General features: G+C 39.5%; 1 protein-coding gene across 8 annotated transcripts in view; it reads left to right on the forward strand.

The window, feature by feature from the left end:
* Positions 1-2,334: 2,334 nt before the first annotated feature.
* Positions 2,335-19,061, forward strand: part of mcf2la (mcf.2 cell line derived transforming sequence-like a) — a 52,724-nt gene continuing 35,997 nt past the window's right edge. For 2 of the 8 annotated variants that reach the window (XM_040038446.1, XM_040038447.1), the window contains exon 1: positions 10,726-11,254. In XM_040038446.1, coding sequence (XP_039894380.1) covers positions 11,116-11,254 — 139 coding nt within the window. In that variant the 5' untranslated portion in view covers positions 10,726-11,115. Of the gene's footprint in view, positions 2,458-2,567; positions 2,627-2,880; positions 2,990-4,971; positions 5,098-6,505; positions 7,774-10,725; positions 11,255-18,262; positions 18,623-19,061 lie in introns of those variants that run through there. The other 6 variants (XM_040038451.1, XM_040038450.1, XM_040038448.1 and 3 more) reach the window with 6 other exon arrangements.

Here is a 19,061-nt window from a genome sequence, read left to right on the forward strand (position 1 = left end):
GATTGTTTTCTTTATTATTTTTACTCTATTGTTTGATTAGGTTTTTTTTTTTAAAGCATGAGTCTGTACATTTTTTTTTCTAGATTTTCTAATGTGCTTTCCCTTTTTTGTTTCTGTAGTTTCCTGTCATGTAGCTAAAATTAGCTGACAAAAACAAGGGGAAAACCACAACAAAATTAATGAGGAAAACATGACTAAACACAGAAGCAGTAATTAATAGTTAATAGCGGGACTAAATCAACCCCCCACAGTCATTTTCCCTAATGTATCCATACAAGTGTTTCCAGAAAATTTAAATATGTAAGAGAATTAGGTAGCCTGCGGACCGCTTTCAGCCCTTCAGCTCGAACTTTATTTTGAAGAAAAAACACAAATATCCGCCCATGTCTGCAGTTTTCCTCGCAAACCTGACACAGCTAACTGTAGAGATGTACAATATGGCTGTCAGTGGCCGAGGATCAGATGGAAGAAATGTATGGGGCATGCACCGTGCGATGAGATGCATTAGCGATGATTTATGCCAGTGTAAGCCTGCTCCTGTAGGTTGGTCCGATGGGAATCCAAATGGCACTTACACATAGGCTTTTGTCCTGTTTTATCTAAATGGCCTGCTCGTCTTCTGCAGTTTGAAACCTCCTAGATCAGTGGTAGAGCTCCCCACTCTGGAAGTATGCATCAGTACATTCGTTTCAAAGTTTTGTATGTACTGCAGAGATAGTCCCAAACACACCCAGTCTGCAGTCACTGTCTGAGCTGTTCGCAGAACTGACTCAAACATCAAGGACGTGTCCTTTTAATCTTGACTAAAACAGCTATGAACTGATTTTTAGTCCATACAAGTGGATATGGACGGATATCTAAGACTTCCAAACAATTGTGATGTCAAGCCCAGCTGATAACCTTTATCACTTAAAACTGTTTCCATCTATCTGTCCTGACACCTATCTTTGTAAAAAGATGACCAAAAAAGTATAAAATGCATCTTGATCATTAATTATCACTGAAAAGTTTGGGCTCCGAATTGTTCTTATGTTGCGTAGGAAAATGAAGTTTTTGATTTTAAACAATCACACATTGACGACAAATGCTGTAAGTCACAGCTAAACTGGGATCAATAACCAAATATAATTAATAATTTTTAATAGAATAGCTGCTAAGTAGCTACATGGTAGTGCTACTGCAAATTATGTTAACAATCTGATACCAAGTAAATAGAGGGCCAGTATTGCCGAAACCATTAGTTTTTAATTATAAAGACAGTTTTTATAGAGAGCAATGTGTCCAGATTTATGAGATGAATCACCATCAATTTGCAAATTCTGAACACATTTTAATGACCACTAAATCATTGTGATTTTTACTTTCCACAATCCACCAACTTATATCTAGTCTTCCACATCCTGATCAGTCCCAGTGGAAATCTTAACTTCAGCTCAGCCTTCCGTCTTTCTGTCAGTCTCACTGCTTCCAAACCACACAGCATACATCATAGCAGGTCTCACCATCTTCTAAAACCTTCCCTTTCACTCTTGCTGCTATCCTTCTGTCACAAATCAACCCTGACACTCATCTCCACCCATTGCTTCCACTCTCTTCTTTACCTCTCTTGTGCAGTGTCTGTTGCTTTGGACGATACAATATTCAATGTAGACATTATAATCTATGGAATGAACAGTATGTTAAAAATTGTGTATAATTATTTTGTATTTTTTGAGTAGTGAGAAGTTTTAGGCACAAGTGTGTTTTAATTTTTATCCCAATCTTTCATATTTTCTCCACAGAACAGAAAAAATACAGTGTGTCAAAAATATACAACATTTGTAGTGTTCTTTGTATTTTTGTATATTCTGAACACTTATTTAAAATATAATTTTTTTAATGTGACGTGGGTCTTCTGCACTCAATTATTCCGCCACTAGATGCCATTGTGTCCCTGTTGTTGGTGATCTACGGGGTAGGACACTTGAGCAAATCCTGCAAAATCAGCTGGTAGAGTAAATGAATGGAAATATTTCATATGCATGTAGTCCCACACCAGGAGGTGCATCCTTCAAGGCCGACTCACAAAGACTAAAAAATAGACACATCTGCTAAAAGTGAGTAATACTTTGGACAACACAATAAAAATCTCAGTTCGCGCAGTCACCTTGGAATTTATTACTGGAATAATGTCAACAAACATATTCCAGTGGACAGGGGTGTGTAGAGTTTAATCTGCTGCAAGATGAAGAAGGAAAAATGAGAGGAAGAGGAGGTAGCACTGGGACTTGGCTGGGTCCTGTTAATTGGCTTGGAGTGGGCGGAGCTGCTGGTTTGCAAACTTGCAGGTAGGACGTAACTTTCATCACAGGCATGCCCGATATCGTCAGCTTACTGCGTATTTTATTCTACAAGTGTCAGTATTGCTGTATATCGGCGAGTTTCCTTTCCGGACGCTCGGAGGCAGCTCATCTGTCGGTAGGACAAATTCAGTTATTCTGCGAAAGTTTGGCATCCCTTCTTCCAAAAAGTGCGCGGTCCTCAGATTTGATTTCTTGGATCCTCTTAGTCACCACCTTAGACTGACGATTCGGCTCACACTGAGTGACTCATTTATGCACTTGTGTGAGTAAAACATGAATAAAATGTAAGTAGGTAAAACGAAAAATATAAGTAATTGCAAAGTGCTGTGCAAAAGTCTTGAACCACTTCTCAATTGCTTCAGTTTTGTTTCCAATGAGCCAGAATTACTTTTTAAAAAGTGCTCTTGAGCAATAGTTCAAGACTTTCTGATGGTCTTTCAAAGTTTTTCTTTGGACATTGGTTACTTTTTCACTCATTTTCAATCCAGTCCTTGTACCTGACCATTGTCAGAGGAATGTTTTTTTTTTTTTCTTGTAGTTTGTTTGTTAAGCCATGAATCATTCAAGCATAAAAAAGCCACCTAACTTAAGGCGTGGACCAGTGTTTTGAGGAAACGGGAGAAGTGGAAGGCAAAAGAAGCAGAAAGGTATCTGAAAGTCATGTCCTTAAGAAATAGGAAGATATACAGCAAAGAACTGACACAGGACCTGACAGATGCATATGGTCCTTCAACACATCCATCTACTGTTCCCTGAAGCCAAATGTTGTCAGTGGAAGAATGGCTGTCAAAAAAAAGGGCTAAGGTTTGATAAATTACAAAAGAAGTCTCATGAAAATCAGGGGCAACAGGTCTTATGGAGTGTTGAATCCAAACGTGGTTCAAATCAGATTGTAGATTGCATCTACAGCCATCTGTAAAACACGGTGGAGGCTGTATCATGTCTGGGGTTTAGTTTCATCCAGTGATGTTGGGGACCTTGTCAAAACTGAGAGATCCTCAACATCACAAAACACAGAAAAGTACTACCAGTAAGTAATGTCAGATTTTGATCCACCATGCTATATCATCTGTTGTCTGACTGACAACAGCTTCATTCTTCTGCATCGACTGCCAGTGCAGTAAAAGCATTTCTGGATAGAAAAACACAAAATGAACTCCCCATAGGCCGGACCTCATCATTATTGAAGCAGTGTGGGATAATCTTGACAGAGAACACAATAAAAGGCAGAAACATCCAAAGAAGAGCTTTGAATGTTCTCCAAGAAGCCTGGAGAACGATTCCTGAGTACTTAAAGAAATGATTAGAAAGCTTGCCTATTTTTCTTGAAAAATATTTGGAGAACCCTAAAAAGAATTCATTTTGGGACTCCATTCATGTGTGTTGTGATCTGATTTATTTCGCTATTATCTCCTACTTTTTTTCTTTGCATTCAGGTGTACAGTTTGTTAAACCCTGGCAAAGTGCAGTCTGCCTGGCTTCCCTCCTTTTGGGCCAAAGACCAATATTAACCATGGCGGGAAAGTGAAATTGAAAGTGTGTTTTCTTGGCAAAACACATGAGCTTAAAACTGCCGATGCCTTTATTTCCACAAGCTCTGGACATCCCCACCCCTCACACCCCACCCCAGGTCATGTCTGTGAACCTGGTTGTTAAAACTGTCACATTGTATTGCATGTGGAACTCGCCTTGTCTTTATTTAGCTTGGCTTATTACCACGTCACAAGATCTCAGTCCATATGACTAAGAGCATGCTGTTCTATTGTCAAAGCAATGAAAGGAGCCTCTGTCAGGGGGGACTGGTAATTGGAGAGGGAATTGACCAAATTTGCTTTGATTGTTCTACCAGAAGTCATCAGAGCTGTGCGTGTGTGTGGTGAAGAGAGGAGAGGAGTCTGTGTTGCTGTAATATAGATCTCACCTGCCAGAAAACAGCCTGAAATTCTGACATTGACACTGTTTGATCTCACTTGATATCATAACTGAAACTAACCACTTCAGCTGAAGCAATATTTGCTTATAAAGTGCTGACTTGTGCTTTTAACTTGAATCGGTCAGCAGATCCTGACATGGATCACTGGATGTGTTGGTGTAAGGAAGACAGTTGTTAGGCTGGGCTTCCCACACAATCATGTGATCAGTTTTAGACAATAACAACAGCATGCCGTGCCGAAAAGCCCCCGAAATCGAGTCTGTCATAAATAAACCGGGCGACCTAAGTTGAACACAAAATGCAAAAATAAACTGCTCACTGTACAGCACAGCTTAATGACAAGATAAAATTAGCAGTGGTAATGTCATTAACACCACTGAAGGCAGAAGTGTGTGTTTGCTACACAGAGGGATGGATGGTTTAAAATTGTGTTACGCAATTTCAAAACTGCCTTGTGGCCTGGGTGTCTCTTCCTTCCTCCCCCTCCCTCTCTGCTGACCAAATTAAATGGATAGTGCATCAGCCGGTTTCTGTTCTCACCATTTCTCCTTGGTTGTTTCACCTAAACTGCTGCCGAAGTATGCTCACGGTTTATTATTATTGCTGTTTTCCTTTTTAAAAAGAATTTTTATTTAAGCTGCAGATCTACTTGTTCTTTTCTTTTTGGTAACGTTCAGCATCTGTGCCCTTTTTTAGGAGCAGTCACGTACATGTGAGGAGGACAGTCTGCTGAGGTTTGGGTGTCCAGGATAAGGATGGGGCAGGGGACGTCTGTTCCAGAAGACGTAGAGCAAGCCGTGGAGGTGCTGTCGACAATCAGCGGTAAGGAGAGCCTCGCGTTATTGGACGCGCCGTCGCACCACATTACTGCTTATCACGTCTCACGTCATCTCATCTGTGGTTCTGTTGAAAGCAAAACGTACATTAACACATCTTTATAGTCTTCTCCAGGTATCCAAGTTAGCTTTTTCAGTCCTTTACATATGATATTTTGTACAGAAGTCAATCTGTGCTTATTTATATTGTTCACAAATATGCACGTAGTGCTTGAAGCCAGTTGCTTGAGAGGTTAGTCGCAGCATTTATGAATTCTAAACAGCAGGTGTTGGAGTTAGTCAGCTGGGGCCAGTTTCACAAAAGCAATTTGCCAGCATCTGCAATTGATGCCAGTGTCCTGTCTCACAAATCATTGTCATTCGCAAATTACAGATACCGAGTTCACATGTTCACACAGTTGAGCATTTCACTGGAGCAGTCAAATTGCTAATTATTTATTAATACAAATCGCAGCTTATGTGTGAAGCAAATCTCGTGGTTTATTAAAAAAATAAATGATTTATGAGCTTTTAGAAAAAGTAGGAGAACTGCAATTCTGCCCAGATATACTATATTTAATGAGTTTACACCCAATCACAGAGCAGACAGTTTGGCAGGATTTGCAGCAGATGAGCAGAAATACTAGAATCTATTGACATAATTTGCTCATATGATATTTTAAGACAAGATAACTGCGAAGAAGACTTTATTTAGTATGCCTAATGCAAGATTTTGTTTTGGTGAAAGGAGCTCTGTTTTTGAATACTTGTGCTCACGATTCACAGTGCAAAGTGATATTCATTTATCACGTACACTGGGTGTTGGTGCAGTGTCTCAGTTCATCTATAGACAAATGAGGTGTGAATGACAAAAACAAAGCAAAAAGAAGAACAAAAAATACTATACTAGGAGACATCAGTTTCCGTGCCACCATAGTGTAGTTAATGGTCTCAGCATTGCTCCTCTTATAAAGATCGTCTAGCTTTGCTACTGGTTATTAACCCTGTAATGCCAAATGTATCATCTTTGATACATAGTTTGTTTAGACCTCTACATCAGCAGTGTGATGAGTTTTATTCATCGCTTTTTTTAGTCCTAACTGACCTACATGTTTATGTTTATATGTTTTAATTTATTTTAAGATCAACTGTGAGCACAAATTGCACAGAAATGCTGGATGTAGCACAAATGATACAAATTCAAACTCATATATGCAGTTAGATTTTATTTGTGATCAGACTATTCAATAAACACTCTGGTTTCACAAGAAAAATAAATAAATCATATATTTTTGGCAAATATTTCACAGTTCAGGCTTTACAGGGTTAGGTCCTCTAAATTTTATATATTTTTTTTAATTTCAATTTTTTTTTTTTTACATTTATTTAAATTATTTTTTTCAATTTAAATTGTCATCTTCAAATGACTTCAGCTATCGACTTGGTAATGGTCTTTAATACAAGCCCTGTACCTCATGCTGGACATAATGTTGTCTAATGTGTTGAGCCTGCAGCCTTTCTTTGCGCATTTAACTCTGCTTTTGCTTTAGCTTAAATGGTGCGCTCCTCTTATTTGGAAATGTAACAGTTACACAATAAGGGCATGAAAGATTGTAACATTGCTAAATATTACACCAAGTAATTGTCCCAAAGTTTCCAGGAGCACTTAAGTCGGACAATCTGCTTTACCAGGAATAAGGCGGGATAATTCAGTTTGTTGTCAGTGTGATTACGTCTGCAGACGGTTTCAGTTGGAGGGAATAGGTTTTTGATCTTTTGGATTGCTACTTGATTCATTAATAAATCTAATTGTGCAGAATGCCACATAATGAAAAGTGCATGACCACCTTTTGCTTGCGCGCTTTGTACTTTTTAAATTGGGAAATGCTTGTGCGATTGTGTGATGACGATTTAAGTGAAATAAAGGTAATGCGATACTCTAAAGGTGGTGGAGATCTTTGCAGATGGCACCAGTGTAATTTTAGTTTCCTTCCCTATCACCGGTACCACAGTGCCCCAGTCAGAAGCTCCCTTTGTGTGAGCTGCATGCTTATTAGAGCTTTTTGACTCCTCATGATCTATAAATGAATAATAACTTTTAAAAAAGCAGTTGAGGAATTTGGTTAAGAAAATGAAACTATGTGAGAGTTAAGTCCTTGTGTTGGATAGAAGTGGTGAAAAACACTGTGGTATGCTCATAAACCACTTGCTGCTACTTGCACGTAAATGTGCAGTAAATAAATAGTTTGAGTTTACTTTTATCTCCAAACGGCCAACCCAGAGTCAGTCTCAGCCTGTGATATATGACACCCGTGCACGTATTGCCGAGCCAGTTGCAATTAGCTGGAGAGGGATTTATGTCTTAGCTCACCCTCCACCCCTCTTTTCCTGCGATAAACGCAGCCCAGACATGGAGTGAGATAAATAATCACACACTCTGCAGTCTAATCGAGGAGAGGAAGAGGAAGGCAGCTTAAAAGACGCCTCACGAAAAAAAAGAAAAAGAAAGGAAGCTCACAGAGATGGTACGAACTGCTCTCTGAAGGAAAGATGTCTCTATTTGAGATGGTTCAGGAGAGCCAAGAGGTGTTCAATAAACTGCTCCACAGTCTGTCTGTATCCATCAGCGTGTTGACCCGACAAACACACCACAGTCTGAGCCATCAGCCGACCTGGAGGAGAGGTTAGTGTTAGAGTGTGTGTGCTGATTTAAAGTGTGTATTTGATTCTCCTTTTATTAATTGGAGTTTTCTCACTCTCACGCTAACTGGACGTGCTGTGTATGTATGATGTTCAGTGGTTCAGTCTCTGCTACTTAAATCAGTGCGACAGGATGATAGGACAGGATTTCCTACCGCTAACGGGGAGATTCCCTCTTCTGTTTTTCCCTCCTTATTCAAGCATAATAAAAGAACCTGCCTGTTTAGTTTCCTGCTGAGGTTACAGTAAGTCCACAGTTGTCTGAGGGACTCGAAATTTGACCAAATGAGCTACAAAGGGAAACAAACATGACACGCTTTACAAATGATGCATGGTGTAGCTCGGTCCATAACTTTTTCTGTGCTGTTTACAATAAGTCAGGGTTATTGGGAACCTGGTTTAATTTAAATATCAATTTATCCCAGAAAAAACAATTTTGGTTTTGCTTTAGTTAGAGGCTAAAAGATAAATGACTTGACACCAGGTTTTTTCTTGTTAAAAGGGAGTTTTTCCTTTCTACTTGCTTACAAGGGATCGACTGATTGTTGGGGTTTCTTTCTATTTTTGTAGGGTCTTTATAGTCTGAAGCTTATTGAGGTAACTGTAGCTATGATTTGGTGCTGTTTAAGTAAAATGTAATCAATGCTACAGAAAATATATGAATATCTGACTGGAAAGTCCTCATTTAACATATGTAGTTGAAATTGTAAATTTGTTCTGCAGATATAATTCTTGATAAATTGCTAAAATCTCCTCTTTTTTTCTTGTGACCATGACACTGTGACTTTATCTCTGCTGGGTTTGCATTCAGCATTTGTTGTATATTTTCTCAATGCATTATACCAAAAAACTTTTCTTTTTTAAAAAAAAAAAAAACCCCATCACTATCTCCTATCTCAGTCAGATACACCCTCATCTGTCTGTCAGTAAAACAGTAAACCAAAGCGCTAGTCACTTAGTTTTCTTTTAACCCTGGCAGACCAGCTGCCACTTTAATGTGTGCTCTTGAACGCAACGCTCTTTGGTGTTTTGACCTTGGTAACTGATTAGCTGATAAGGCTGTGAGTCGCTAATCGACCTTAGGTCGTAACACACCGGCGGTAGAAATGTGTGTAGTTTAAAAGGAGAAGCCAAAGTCAAGGGAACAGAGTAGAGCTGCTACATTCATCATGGCTACTAGTCTTTGCTGTGGCCGCCAAACAGTGGAAAGAAAAAGGAATCATAAGTCCACACAGACAGGTGAGTGCTGCCTGAGTGGGAAAAATTAGCTTCTTTAAAGTTTGGAACATTTTCTTGGGTCACAACTTGGTTAAGAGGTCATTTCAGGGTCACAGTTAAGGAAAAACCAGACTAGAAACAGTAATGTTTCTCAGAGAATTAGTTTTGTTGTCATGCAGATTAATTTAGAGGTTTATCTTTTAACCCCTTCACTCTTCATGTGTTATGAAGATGTGCGACTTGGAAATGCTGTGGATCCATTTCTGCTGTAGGGATACTGGGAGTTAGTCTCTGCCTCAGAGTTTATAGTGCAGGCCAAAGTAGCATATTCTTTGATAATAATCCATGTGGTAAAATCCAAGCTGAACAATGCTGACGACATAAAAATGAGTGTTTGTGAAGTTGTGATAATGCAGTTTTTAACACACATGATGCACTCGAGTGAATCAAGTCGCTTCTGTGCTGAAGGAGCCAGGCTGACCAATCAAGCTCTGGCTGGACTGTGACGGTGACTTCTATTTAAATTTTGTTTAGCATTCATGAGGTTGTGTTTTTTCTCTTAGTTTTTAGTCTCAGTTTTATCCCAAAGAGTGTGAATCTGTAGATTTGTCATGTTGACTTTTTCTAACACTGAACGGTGAGAGCAAATAGTCAGAATAGTTTTTTATTCTCTGTACTCAGATATTCAATCATGAATGTTTCAACCTTGATTCTTTTGTTTTTCAGCCGTCCTGTTGTAAATTTGCAGCTGTGCTTGGGATCACTGTCCTGTTGCATCATCCAGTTAGAGCCAAACTTTAGGTGTTGGATAGATGGCCCCTAAAATATTTTGGTATGCAGAGGAGTGCTTCTCGACTCAGTGACTGCAAAACAAGCCCATATCATAACCCACCACCGTGCTTGACAGCCGGTATGATGTCTTTGAGCTAAAATGTCATTTGGTTTTCACCAACATGACGCTGTGCATTACGGTGAAACATTTCTACTTTCATCTCATCAGTCCAAAGGACATTGTTCCAGAAATCTTGTGGTTTGTTCAGATGTAACTTTGCAAACCTAAAACGTGCTGCCACATTTCAGAAAGAAGAGATTTTCTCCTGGAAATTCTTCCAAACAAGCCATACTTCAGTCTTATATTTTGATTTTTGCCGCCACGACCTTTAACATTTAAGATATTGACTGAGGCCTGTGAAGTCTGTAGCTCTTGGGTTTTTGTTTTTTTTTGCAGTTTTTCTGAGCATTGCACGGTCTGGCCTTTGGGGTGAATTTGCCAGGACATCCACTCCTGGGAAGACTCACCCACTTTTTTCCAATTGTGATTAATCTTTCTAACTGCAGACTTCACATTGTTTGGAAATGGCGTTTTAACTCTATCCAGACTGATGGGCAGCAACAGTTGCTTCTTTAAGATTATTGCTGATGTCTTTCCTCCTTAGTGTTGTGTTAACACACACCTGAAAGCTTCAGACCAGCAGAAGTCCAAAGCTTGCTTTTAATCAGTGAATCAAGTGTATTTGTCTAGCAGCACTTGGCTAATACTTGCCCTCTATTCCTATGAAAGCAGTAAATGTGTATTTAAGTTTCACACAGTGAAATGGCCTGTATTTATATAGCGCTTTACTAGTTCCTAAGGACCCCAAAGCGCTTTACATATCCAGTCATCCACCCATTCACACACACATTCTCACACTGGTGATGGCAAGCTACATTGTAGCCACAGCCACCCTGGGGCGCACTGACAGAGGCGAGGCTGCCGGACACTGGCGCCACCGGGCCCTCTGACCAGTGCTTCTGCATTTCAACACAGTGCAATATGTCATGCTGTTTTTCATCTGAGGTTGTATTTACCTAATTTTAAGCCCTTTTATGGATCTGATTATATTCATTATTTCCACATAATTAAACCATAGAAATTAAAGAGGGTGTGCTTTCTTTTTACCACGACTGTTTGTACAGAGACTTTCTCAGTAGAAGGGAGGGGCCGAGGAAACAAGACCAGTGTAATCACTCAAGAAATGTTGACCAGTGTGCATATGAAAGAAATAGGGAGGGTCTAGAAATACTGCAGAGGATTAGGGAAGTGATATTCTGCTCCGTACCTGTGGAGATGAAGACGTTAAGCGAGGAAGAGGAGAATGGACAGAGAGTCAGGATGAAAGAATGCGCAGGAGAGAGGTTTGTCTGTATTTCACTGGAGGAGATGGAGAGCTACTACAGATACAGCCGCTGCTGTCAACGGCTGCACAGTGAGTTTCGCAGAGGTGTTTCTGTAAGATTTAAGGTGTTCTGCTTCATGTCACTGAGCTCATCTAAGACAGGAACCTGGAGTTGTAATGTCACAGATGACAACTTTGAGCTACAGTTGGATTTTGAAGTCTGTTTTGGACATCAGAAATTCACTTACTGCAGCACACAGGTATAGGCCATTGCTTTTGCAGTGCAGGTAAATTGCAAGAAATGTAAAATAAGAAGCAACAGAAATGTGCCCCCTTTTTTTTTTTGCAAATGATGCATTTTCTCTTAAATGCTAAATCGTCTCTTATGGAATAAGTTCCTGCCATTTTTAATGCCTTACGTTAGCATTAAATAGCCTAACCAGCCATCAGGGTTTAGAATGGCTTTTGTAAAGGTTTCAAGGATTTCTTAAAATATTCACAAGAGCACGATGTTTAGTTTCTGCAGTGCTCTCAGGCTGCTCTGGAGAAAATCAGAACACATGACAAAATGAAACTAACCTTGCGCTCACAAAGTTAGTGGGTTCATTATAGGTTGACTTGGCTAAATCTTGGCTTCCCCCTCTTCACAATTTATTTTATAATAATAATAATGATAGAAGATTTTCTCTCCAGTCTTGATGGTCAAGCTTATAATTCACCCATAGCTGACCGGTTCATCTTTAGTCATTCGTCATACTTATAATCTGAAGATTGTTTTTATGGAAACTGTGTGAAGAAGGGGAATGAAGATGCACAAGAAAACATGGCAACACTGTCAAATGGCTCTTGAGACTCCTTGTTAGAGGAAGTACATGTGGCAGAAAGCATTACAGTATCTGCTAGATCCTTATTTACACAAGGTGGTTCAGTAAGTTGGCATCAGTACTCGAAAGTCTACGAGGTTGACAGAGAAAGGAGAGGTGTGTCTGTGTGTGTGTCTCCATCCAGCATGTATGCATGTGGGAAGCGTGCAGCTTTTGATATTTTTTTGTGTGTGTCTGTGTGTGTTTTAGATCTTTGCCTTTCAGTGATATTTCAAGTCTATTTTGGGCCATTTTGATATGTATATTTTTAGTACAAGCTATTCTCGAAACACTTTATCACAAAGCTAGTGCTGTGTTTTGTTTTTTTCCTTCTTGATCCTGTTCTCCACCTTATTGTAGCTTTATCAAGTCATATTTCTATCCCCTGTCAAGATGGAGTCTTGTGGCCATTCGTCCAATGTCAGGATTGCTAAAGTTCTCTAAGATACAAAATCACAGCAGATATTCAAAGGTAGTAAGTGCTTGAAGCGCATTTGCCACAATTGATAATCAGCTGTTTTCTTTATTACTTTATGTGGGAATTTCTTGAATCATTTCTTGTAATTTCTTGAATCCTCATGACAGAGATCAGTCTTCCCCTTAAGTACCAAGCCTTCCTCTTTCATGGGTAGTCTCATGATTGTGCAGCCCATTTCCCATTCCTCCCTCCCCCCCAATAACTGATAAACAACTGAGATCATCTGTCATCATTGGGTGCTGTTTTTGTTTCGATTCATACTCCTTCAAGTTCTCATTTGTAATAACATTTCTTACATTTTTCCAAAGTTTTTAAAGAGACTCCAGGTGGCATATTTCTGGACTACAAATAATCCAAAATTTAAAAAATTACAGTCTTTAAATATGATTGGCCAGAAGCTGATTTTGTAGTTTGAAAAACCACAAATAAAATCTCATTTAACCATTCAGTTCAGTTCAGTTTAATCCAGTTTAATTTATATAATATTAAATCACAGCAGTAGTCACTTCACTTTATATTGTAACATAAAGAACCCATAATAATAGAGACAGACCTCAACAATCAGACGACCTCTTATGAGCAAGCACTTGGTGACAGTGGGAAGGAAAAACTCCCTTTTAACAGGAAGAAACTTCCAGCAGAAGAGGGGAGGCCATGTGCTGCGACCGGTTGGGGGCAAGGGGAGAGAGACAGGACAAAAGACACTGTAAAAGTGAGCCAGAGATTGATAATGAAAAGAAGTGAGTAAAGAAGAAAAACTCTGTGCATCATGGGAATCCCCTAACAGCCAAGGCCTATTGCAGAGTAACTAAGGGAGGGTTCAGGTTCACCGGACCAGCCCTGACCATAAGCTTTGTCAAGTTTTAAGCCTAATCTTAAAAGTAGAGAGGGTGTCTGTCTCTTGAAAGTGGGAGCTGGTTCCACAGAAGAGGGGCCTGAAAGCTGAAGGCTTTGCCTCCCATTTTACTTTTAAATACTCTGGGAACAACAAGTAAACCAGCAGTGCGAGAGCGAAGAGCACTAATGGGGTGATGTGGTACTATGAGCTCTTCAAGATAAGATGGAGCAATTCAAGACCATGTATGTAAGAAGAAGGATTTTTAATTAGATTCTTCATTTAACAGGAAGCCAATGAAAATAATTTAATATGAGAGAAATGTAACCCCTGTCAGTGTATTGAACCAAACAGTCCAGTTGGAAAATGTAAAAACTTCCTGTTATGCGGCAATACTGAGGTATAATGGGAACGATGTGAGTCTTCAATTATTGAAGTCTTCAAAGCAATAAAAGACAGCAGCAGTTTAAATGCGGTCTGTTTGATCAGCTGTAATGTTTTATTGATGTCTGAGTAAAATATTTTAAACTTGTTACGTAGAGAATGTAGTTGGCTTGCTTCACTCAGTCACTGGTTGTAATGCTGATCTGCAGACATCTCAGAGATGATGATAAACAATGCATCTGGATCTCTGAAACAGTGGGATGATACCATGTTTATGTCCTCTGTGATAGGTTGACTGATATATCAGTTGGATGCCATAAAATACAGTCATATGAACAGTTAATTGATTTAATGAACCTGGCAGCAATACGGCATAAACGATCTAATATATATAAACAGTGTAATGAGATAAGATAAGCCCCTCTTGATTGAAAGAGTGGAAATCCAGGTGTTGCAGCGACTGGCCCACGTAGGCGGTTATGCTACACTTAACGGAAAAAAGTAGCTTTAGCTTGCTGATGTTATTACTTTGTTCATAAACAAAAAAAAAAAATGTTGTGATGACTTTTAGGGGAATTTTAAAATCTGCGTAACGTTTTCTGTGGAGCTAGTTTCAAATTGCTTTATCTAGAACTGCTCGAGTGATATCGAAATTTGCTTGAAAACGTGATGGTATGGCCTGCACTGCCATTGAAAGGCCTTAGAAAGAATAGCTTCAGAGATAGGGGCTGAACTGTAACACAGATTCCTAATTATGGGGTGTACTCAGGGCCAGGTAACTACATAAATTAGATGAATGGCTTTGAAAATAGAGCTTGAAAATGGAGGGAAAAGTGTATTTTCATTGTGATATTCAAAAAAATGGCATCCTCTAACAACTTCAGTTTGACTTTTCTAGAAAGATTTTAGTGTCTGATACAGCCTAAATGAGGCTGTAGTGAATTAGTTTTGCCTTAAATATTTAGATCACGTCAGCCTTTATCAGTGATATGCGCAGCTGTTTTTAACAAAGTTCCTTAAATCTCTTGATTCTCGCTGATGAATACTGATCATCACAGAACTCACAGGTCAAACTAAGGGCTTGATATGCGTGCATTTGTTTCCTGTAGAGAAATGCACTCGTAGCATGGTGATAAATTTTGCTTTGTGCAGGGATAAGTGCGACATCTATCACCATCTACAGATAAAATTGATCCTTTTGGCCTTCAGCCTTTAACCGAGCCACACGGCCTGCTTTCTGTCAAGTTTCGGTTGATGTTGAGTAAATACTGTCCACCATATGGAGAAGAGGTGACAGAAAACAGCAATGTGGAAAGTGAAGGAAGGGAGAGGAGTCCAGTGGACATGTGAATGTCTTTGTTTTTCAAACTGAATTTGTTAGTTTTGTTTTCTGTGCTTTTACACTGCGGACGTTTATAATTCGGAGATCGCTTCTTAAATAAACAGCCCAGTATTTATCAAACTATAGAGATGTTCGCACCTTTTTATTTCCTTACTCTGCCTCCGCTGCTTTTTTGGGCCTATGAGTCATTTCACAATTGCCGTCTTCCTGTTTATGCTGTAGCCGGCCTATAGTGTTTGATCTCGAAGCGGAAGGATTCAATACTGTTCTCTTTGTAGGCACGGATGCTGGGGAGGAAAGTCTCAACAAAATAATCAAGCTGTAAGTTATTCTAGCTGTAGTCTGCACTGCTTCCCTAATGCACACACATACAGGTACAACTAGTCTTCCTCTTCAACCGTATGCACACACTGATGTCTGCTCTGCATCCCATGTGCACACATGCACATTTCCACAATTCAAATTCGACCCATTTTCTGCTTTATGGCCGCCATATTTTGCAGGCTGCTTTTCTTTCTAAGCCGTAATTTCAAAGAGGAAGTCCTGGAAATAACCTGATTTAAATTTGATTTGGCTGCTGCTTCTTTTTGATGATATGACATTTTCAAAAAGAGAAGCATGTGATGAAGTTCATCATGTGCTGATTTCAGAAGTTGGGAGTGTTTAGTCGGGCGATTGAGGTTATCAGCGGTTTTGGCAAGTTAACAAATTACATTACCAGGATCAAATACACAAAGACCAGCATTTTAAATAAAATGACCTTATTAGACGTCTAATATAATAATATTTTCTTTATATCGATATTGATTAATAGATTGATAGAGCTGTGCATAGAAACACACCTTCTAGCACAGAACAGATGTGATACATATGTGCAGTACTCACAGCTTTCCTGTAAGTTCTTTAAGTAGTCTTAAGAAATAGTTCTGCAGGCTTCTTGAAGGACATTCAAAGCTCTTCTGTGGATGTTTGTGCCTTTTGTTCTGTTCTCTGTCAATATGATCTCACAGGGCTTCAATAATGTTGAGGTCTGGACTCTGGGGAGGCCAATCCATGACTGATAGTGTTTCACTGTGTGTTTTTCTATCCAAGTTTGCTTTTACTGCATTGGCACTGAGTTTATGATCACTGTCGTGCTGGAAGATGTATTCCCACAGTAACAGCTGTTACAGGAGCCACCATTCACATATCAGTGAAAAAAACCGAAATGAAAAGTAATCAATATACATTTAGGAAATCTGAAGGCAGCTCACAATGATGGTGATAACTTTGCTGCGGACTTCATGTAAATTGTAAATGTTAAGGCGTGGAGGTGTAAACTGATGACGAGTGGGTGAAACTGCATGCATGATAAAGTGGTAGAGACAGGAAGTGAGCTATTAAAAATCCTCTGCCTTTTCCTGTGCAACAGCCAACGTGCTCTATCTTCTAAATCTGACATGATGTAAATGTACACGTACGCCCACAGGGCTCCATCCTGACACAGCTTCCTTCATGTATGCCAGCTCTTGAAGGACCTTCGGCCATTATTACACGAACATGTTTTAAAAAAGGCTCCAGCCTTTCATTTATTGATAATCTCATCTCAGACGAGACTGAGATTCATGTTTAATTTAATATTATTGTCAACCTTACACAACCATCATTTATGTCTATTTTGTGGAACTTTCACCACTCTCTCTATGATTTCTACCTGCTAAAATATTTTAATATTCGGCCTAAAAAACTTGTATAATTATACGTCTGGCCTGGTGTAGTGGTTGCGTGCGCTAGGAAAGTGAACACATGGCGTCCCCATTCCATTCATATGACATTATGACACTTTTTATGTAACGTGAAAATGTTTTACTCGTATAATCACCAACAATCTGATGTGGCACAGCCCTAGTGTGGACTTTAGCCTTTGTAACTTTGCCACCTTTTACATGCACAGAAGACTTTATAATAGTCTAAAGCAGGAATGTTGAACTCATTCAGAAGGTTAACTACATATTTAAAATACCTGACATACCCTAATGTGAGAAATATAATTACAGTTTCAGCAGAAGGTCTCAGTCTTTCTATGTGATGGCAACAGCATGAACACATAAGTTAGTAAAATGAAAGAAAACTTTCTCCTGTCATTAGAAAACTGTACTCTTAATTCACAAAAGTTGTCCTTCTGTATATTTTAATTTCAGGCCAATTACAAAAAGAACAACTTTTCTGCCATTTAATCTATTGCTTAATTACTTTAGTGTGGTATGAACGACTATTGTGGAGGTCTTTACCGGTAGGAAAAGCTCTAAAAAATGCAAAATCTATGCCCTCCTTCACATTTTCCAAAGCTAACCAGGGTCAGACTGGAGTCTTTGCCGGGCCGATTTTGGACCCCGAGCCTTATGTTTGACAGCCTTGCTCTAAAGGAAATGAGATAAATGTACAGTCACTTTCTGGCAGAGCAGCACATATTTCACTTTGAAAGAAGATACTGTTTTAAGGCGACTTAGGAGTTAATGAGTGTTTTTATCACAAATTTGAATTGATTACATTTGTTTCTCAGATTTTTTTGTATATAGAAATGAAGAGTAACGTAGCAGCAGTAGTAAAATAAGGCCTTAAAGGGCTGCTAAAGCATGTTGAAACCCACTAAATCTGAGACTGTTCAGCGGACGACCTTTCTGAAAACTGTACATGCTTGCCGTCGTCTGGTTGTGCTGTTGTGTTTGCCTCAGCAAGGCTGCCTTTAGAGTCGAAATTTTCAGTTTGTGTGTGAGAGTGAAGCAGGGGGTCCCCCTGCTGACCCCAGTGGCATTATGTGTGTCTTTTGTGCCTGTACGATGGTGCGAGAGAAGCGCAAGAAAACAGAGGCTTCCATTTCAAAGCGTGTTTGTTTTATTTGCTTACATTTGTGTACATACTCTGCTCTTGTTTTAAAGGAACCGGGTGCCAAAATCTCAAATTACATTTAAGCTAATTTATGTCTGTTTGGTTACACGAAGAGGCTGAATCAGGAAGACGGACTCCTAAAAGCTGATTAGCATTGGCCAAGAGATCCTTTGTTTACAGTGAATTTAGATCATATTACATACTGCCTGATATTCAAGACAAATATTACTGAAGCTAAATTGTACATTTAGTACAATTAAAAAGTTAAAGTATAGTAATTTGATAATGATAATGATAATAATAATAATAATAATAATAATAATAATAGACTTCCATGTTCTCTTCCATGTTCTCAGCCAGGGGGCGGGCTGGATGCTCCAGAAGCTCCGCCCCCTGGCTGGCACAGACAGAGAGGGTGTGTGTGAGTGTGTGTGTGTGGGGGCTGTGCTGAGCAGTGACAGCTCAGTCAGCGGCTGGAGCAGAATGGACTCCCGTAACTTCCACCGAGATGTTCTCTGACAGAATATGCGGCTGTGCGTGAGCGTGTTTTAACTCTGTGTGTGTGTGTTAGAGGCGGGGAGGTGGACACACACACATGCACTCCCTAAACAAACAATGGCATTGAACAGAGTGTCTCAACTCTGCCACGAAATCACCAGGCTATGGCTGCAACTGAAGATGATGACAGGTAGAGTGTGTGTGTATAAATGTGTGTGATTGTCTGGTTTTGGGCAAAGATAAGATTGTGGGAATTCTGCAGGTGTGTTTCTCTTTGTATGCATTTAGTTCTTGCTCTGTTGACTCAGTGCAGTTGTTACCTGTGCACTCTGTTATCAGAGGTAAACCTGGTGAGAAAGGAGAGTCCACTGTCCACTTAAGATCTTAGACAACAAAAAACAGACTAATGAGGGTAATAACTAACTGAGTTAGCCAATCAGACTTGATCATCATCTAGTGAAGACTGTAGCAGCACTGAAACTGAGCCAAAGCACGTGCAAGATTGCTGAAATATGTCTAGAGTAACGTGGTGTAGACCTAAAGTGTAGTAGATCCTATCCTCTGCACACAGAGGATTTCAACATGTTGCTGCTATGGTAAATGGCAACACATTGTCTTAAAAAATGTTG

The sequence above is a fragment of the Simochromis diagramma genome, unplaced genomic scaffold (assembly GCF_900408965.1).
Source record: "Simochromis diagramma unplaced genomic scaffold, fSimDia1.1 OVJJ01000413.1, whole genome shotgun sequence".
In the NCBI taxonomy this organism is placed as follows: domain Eukaryota; kingdom Metazoa; phylum Chordata; class Actinopteri; order Cichliformes; family Cichlidae; genus Simochromis; species Simochromis diagramma.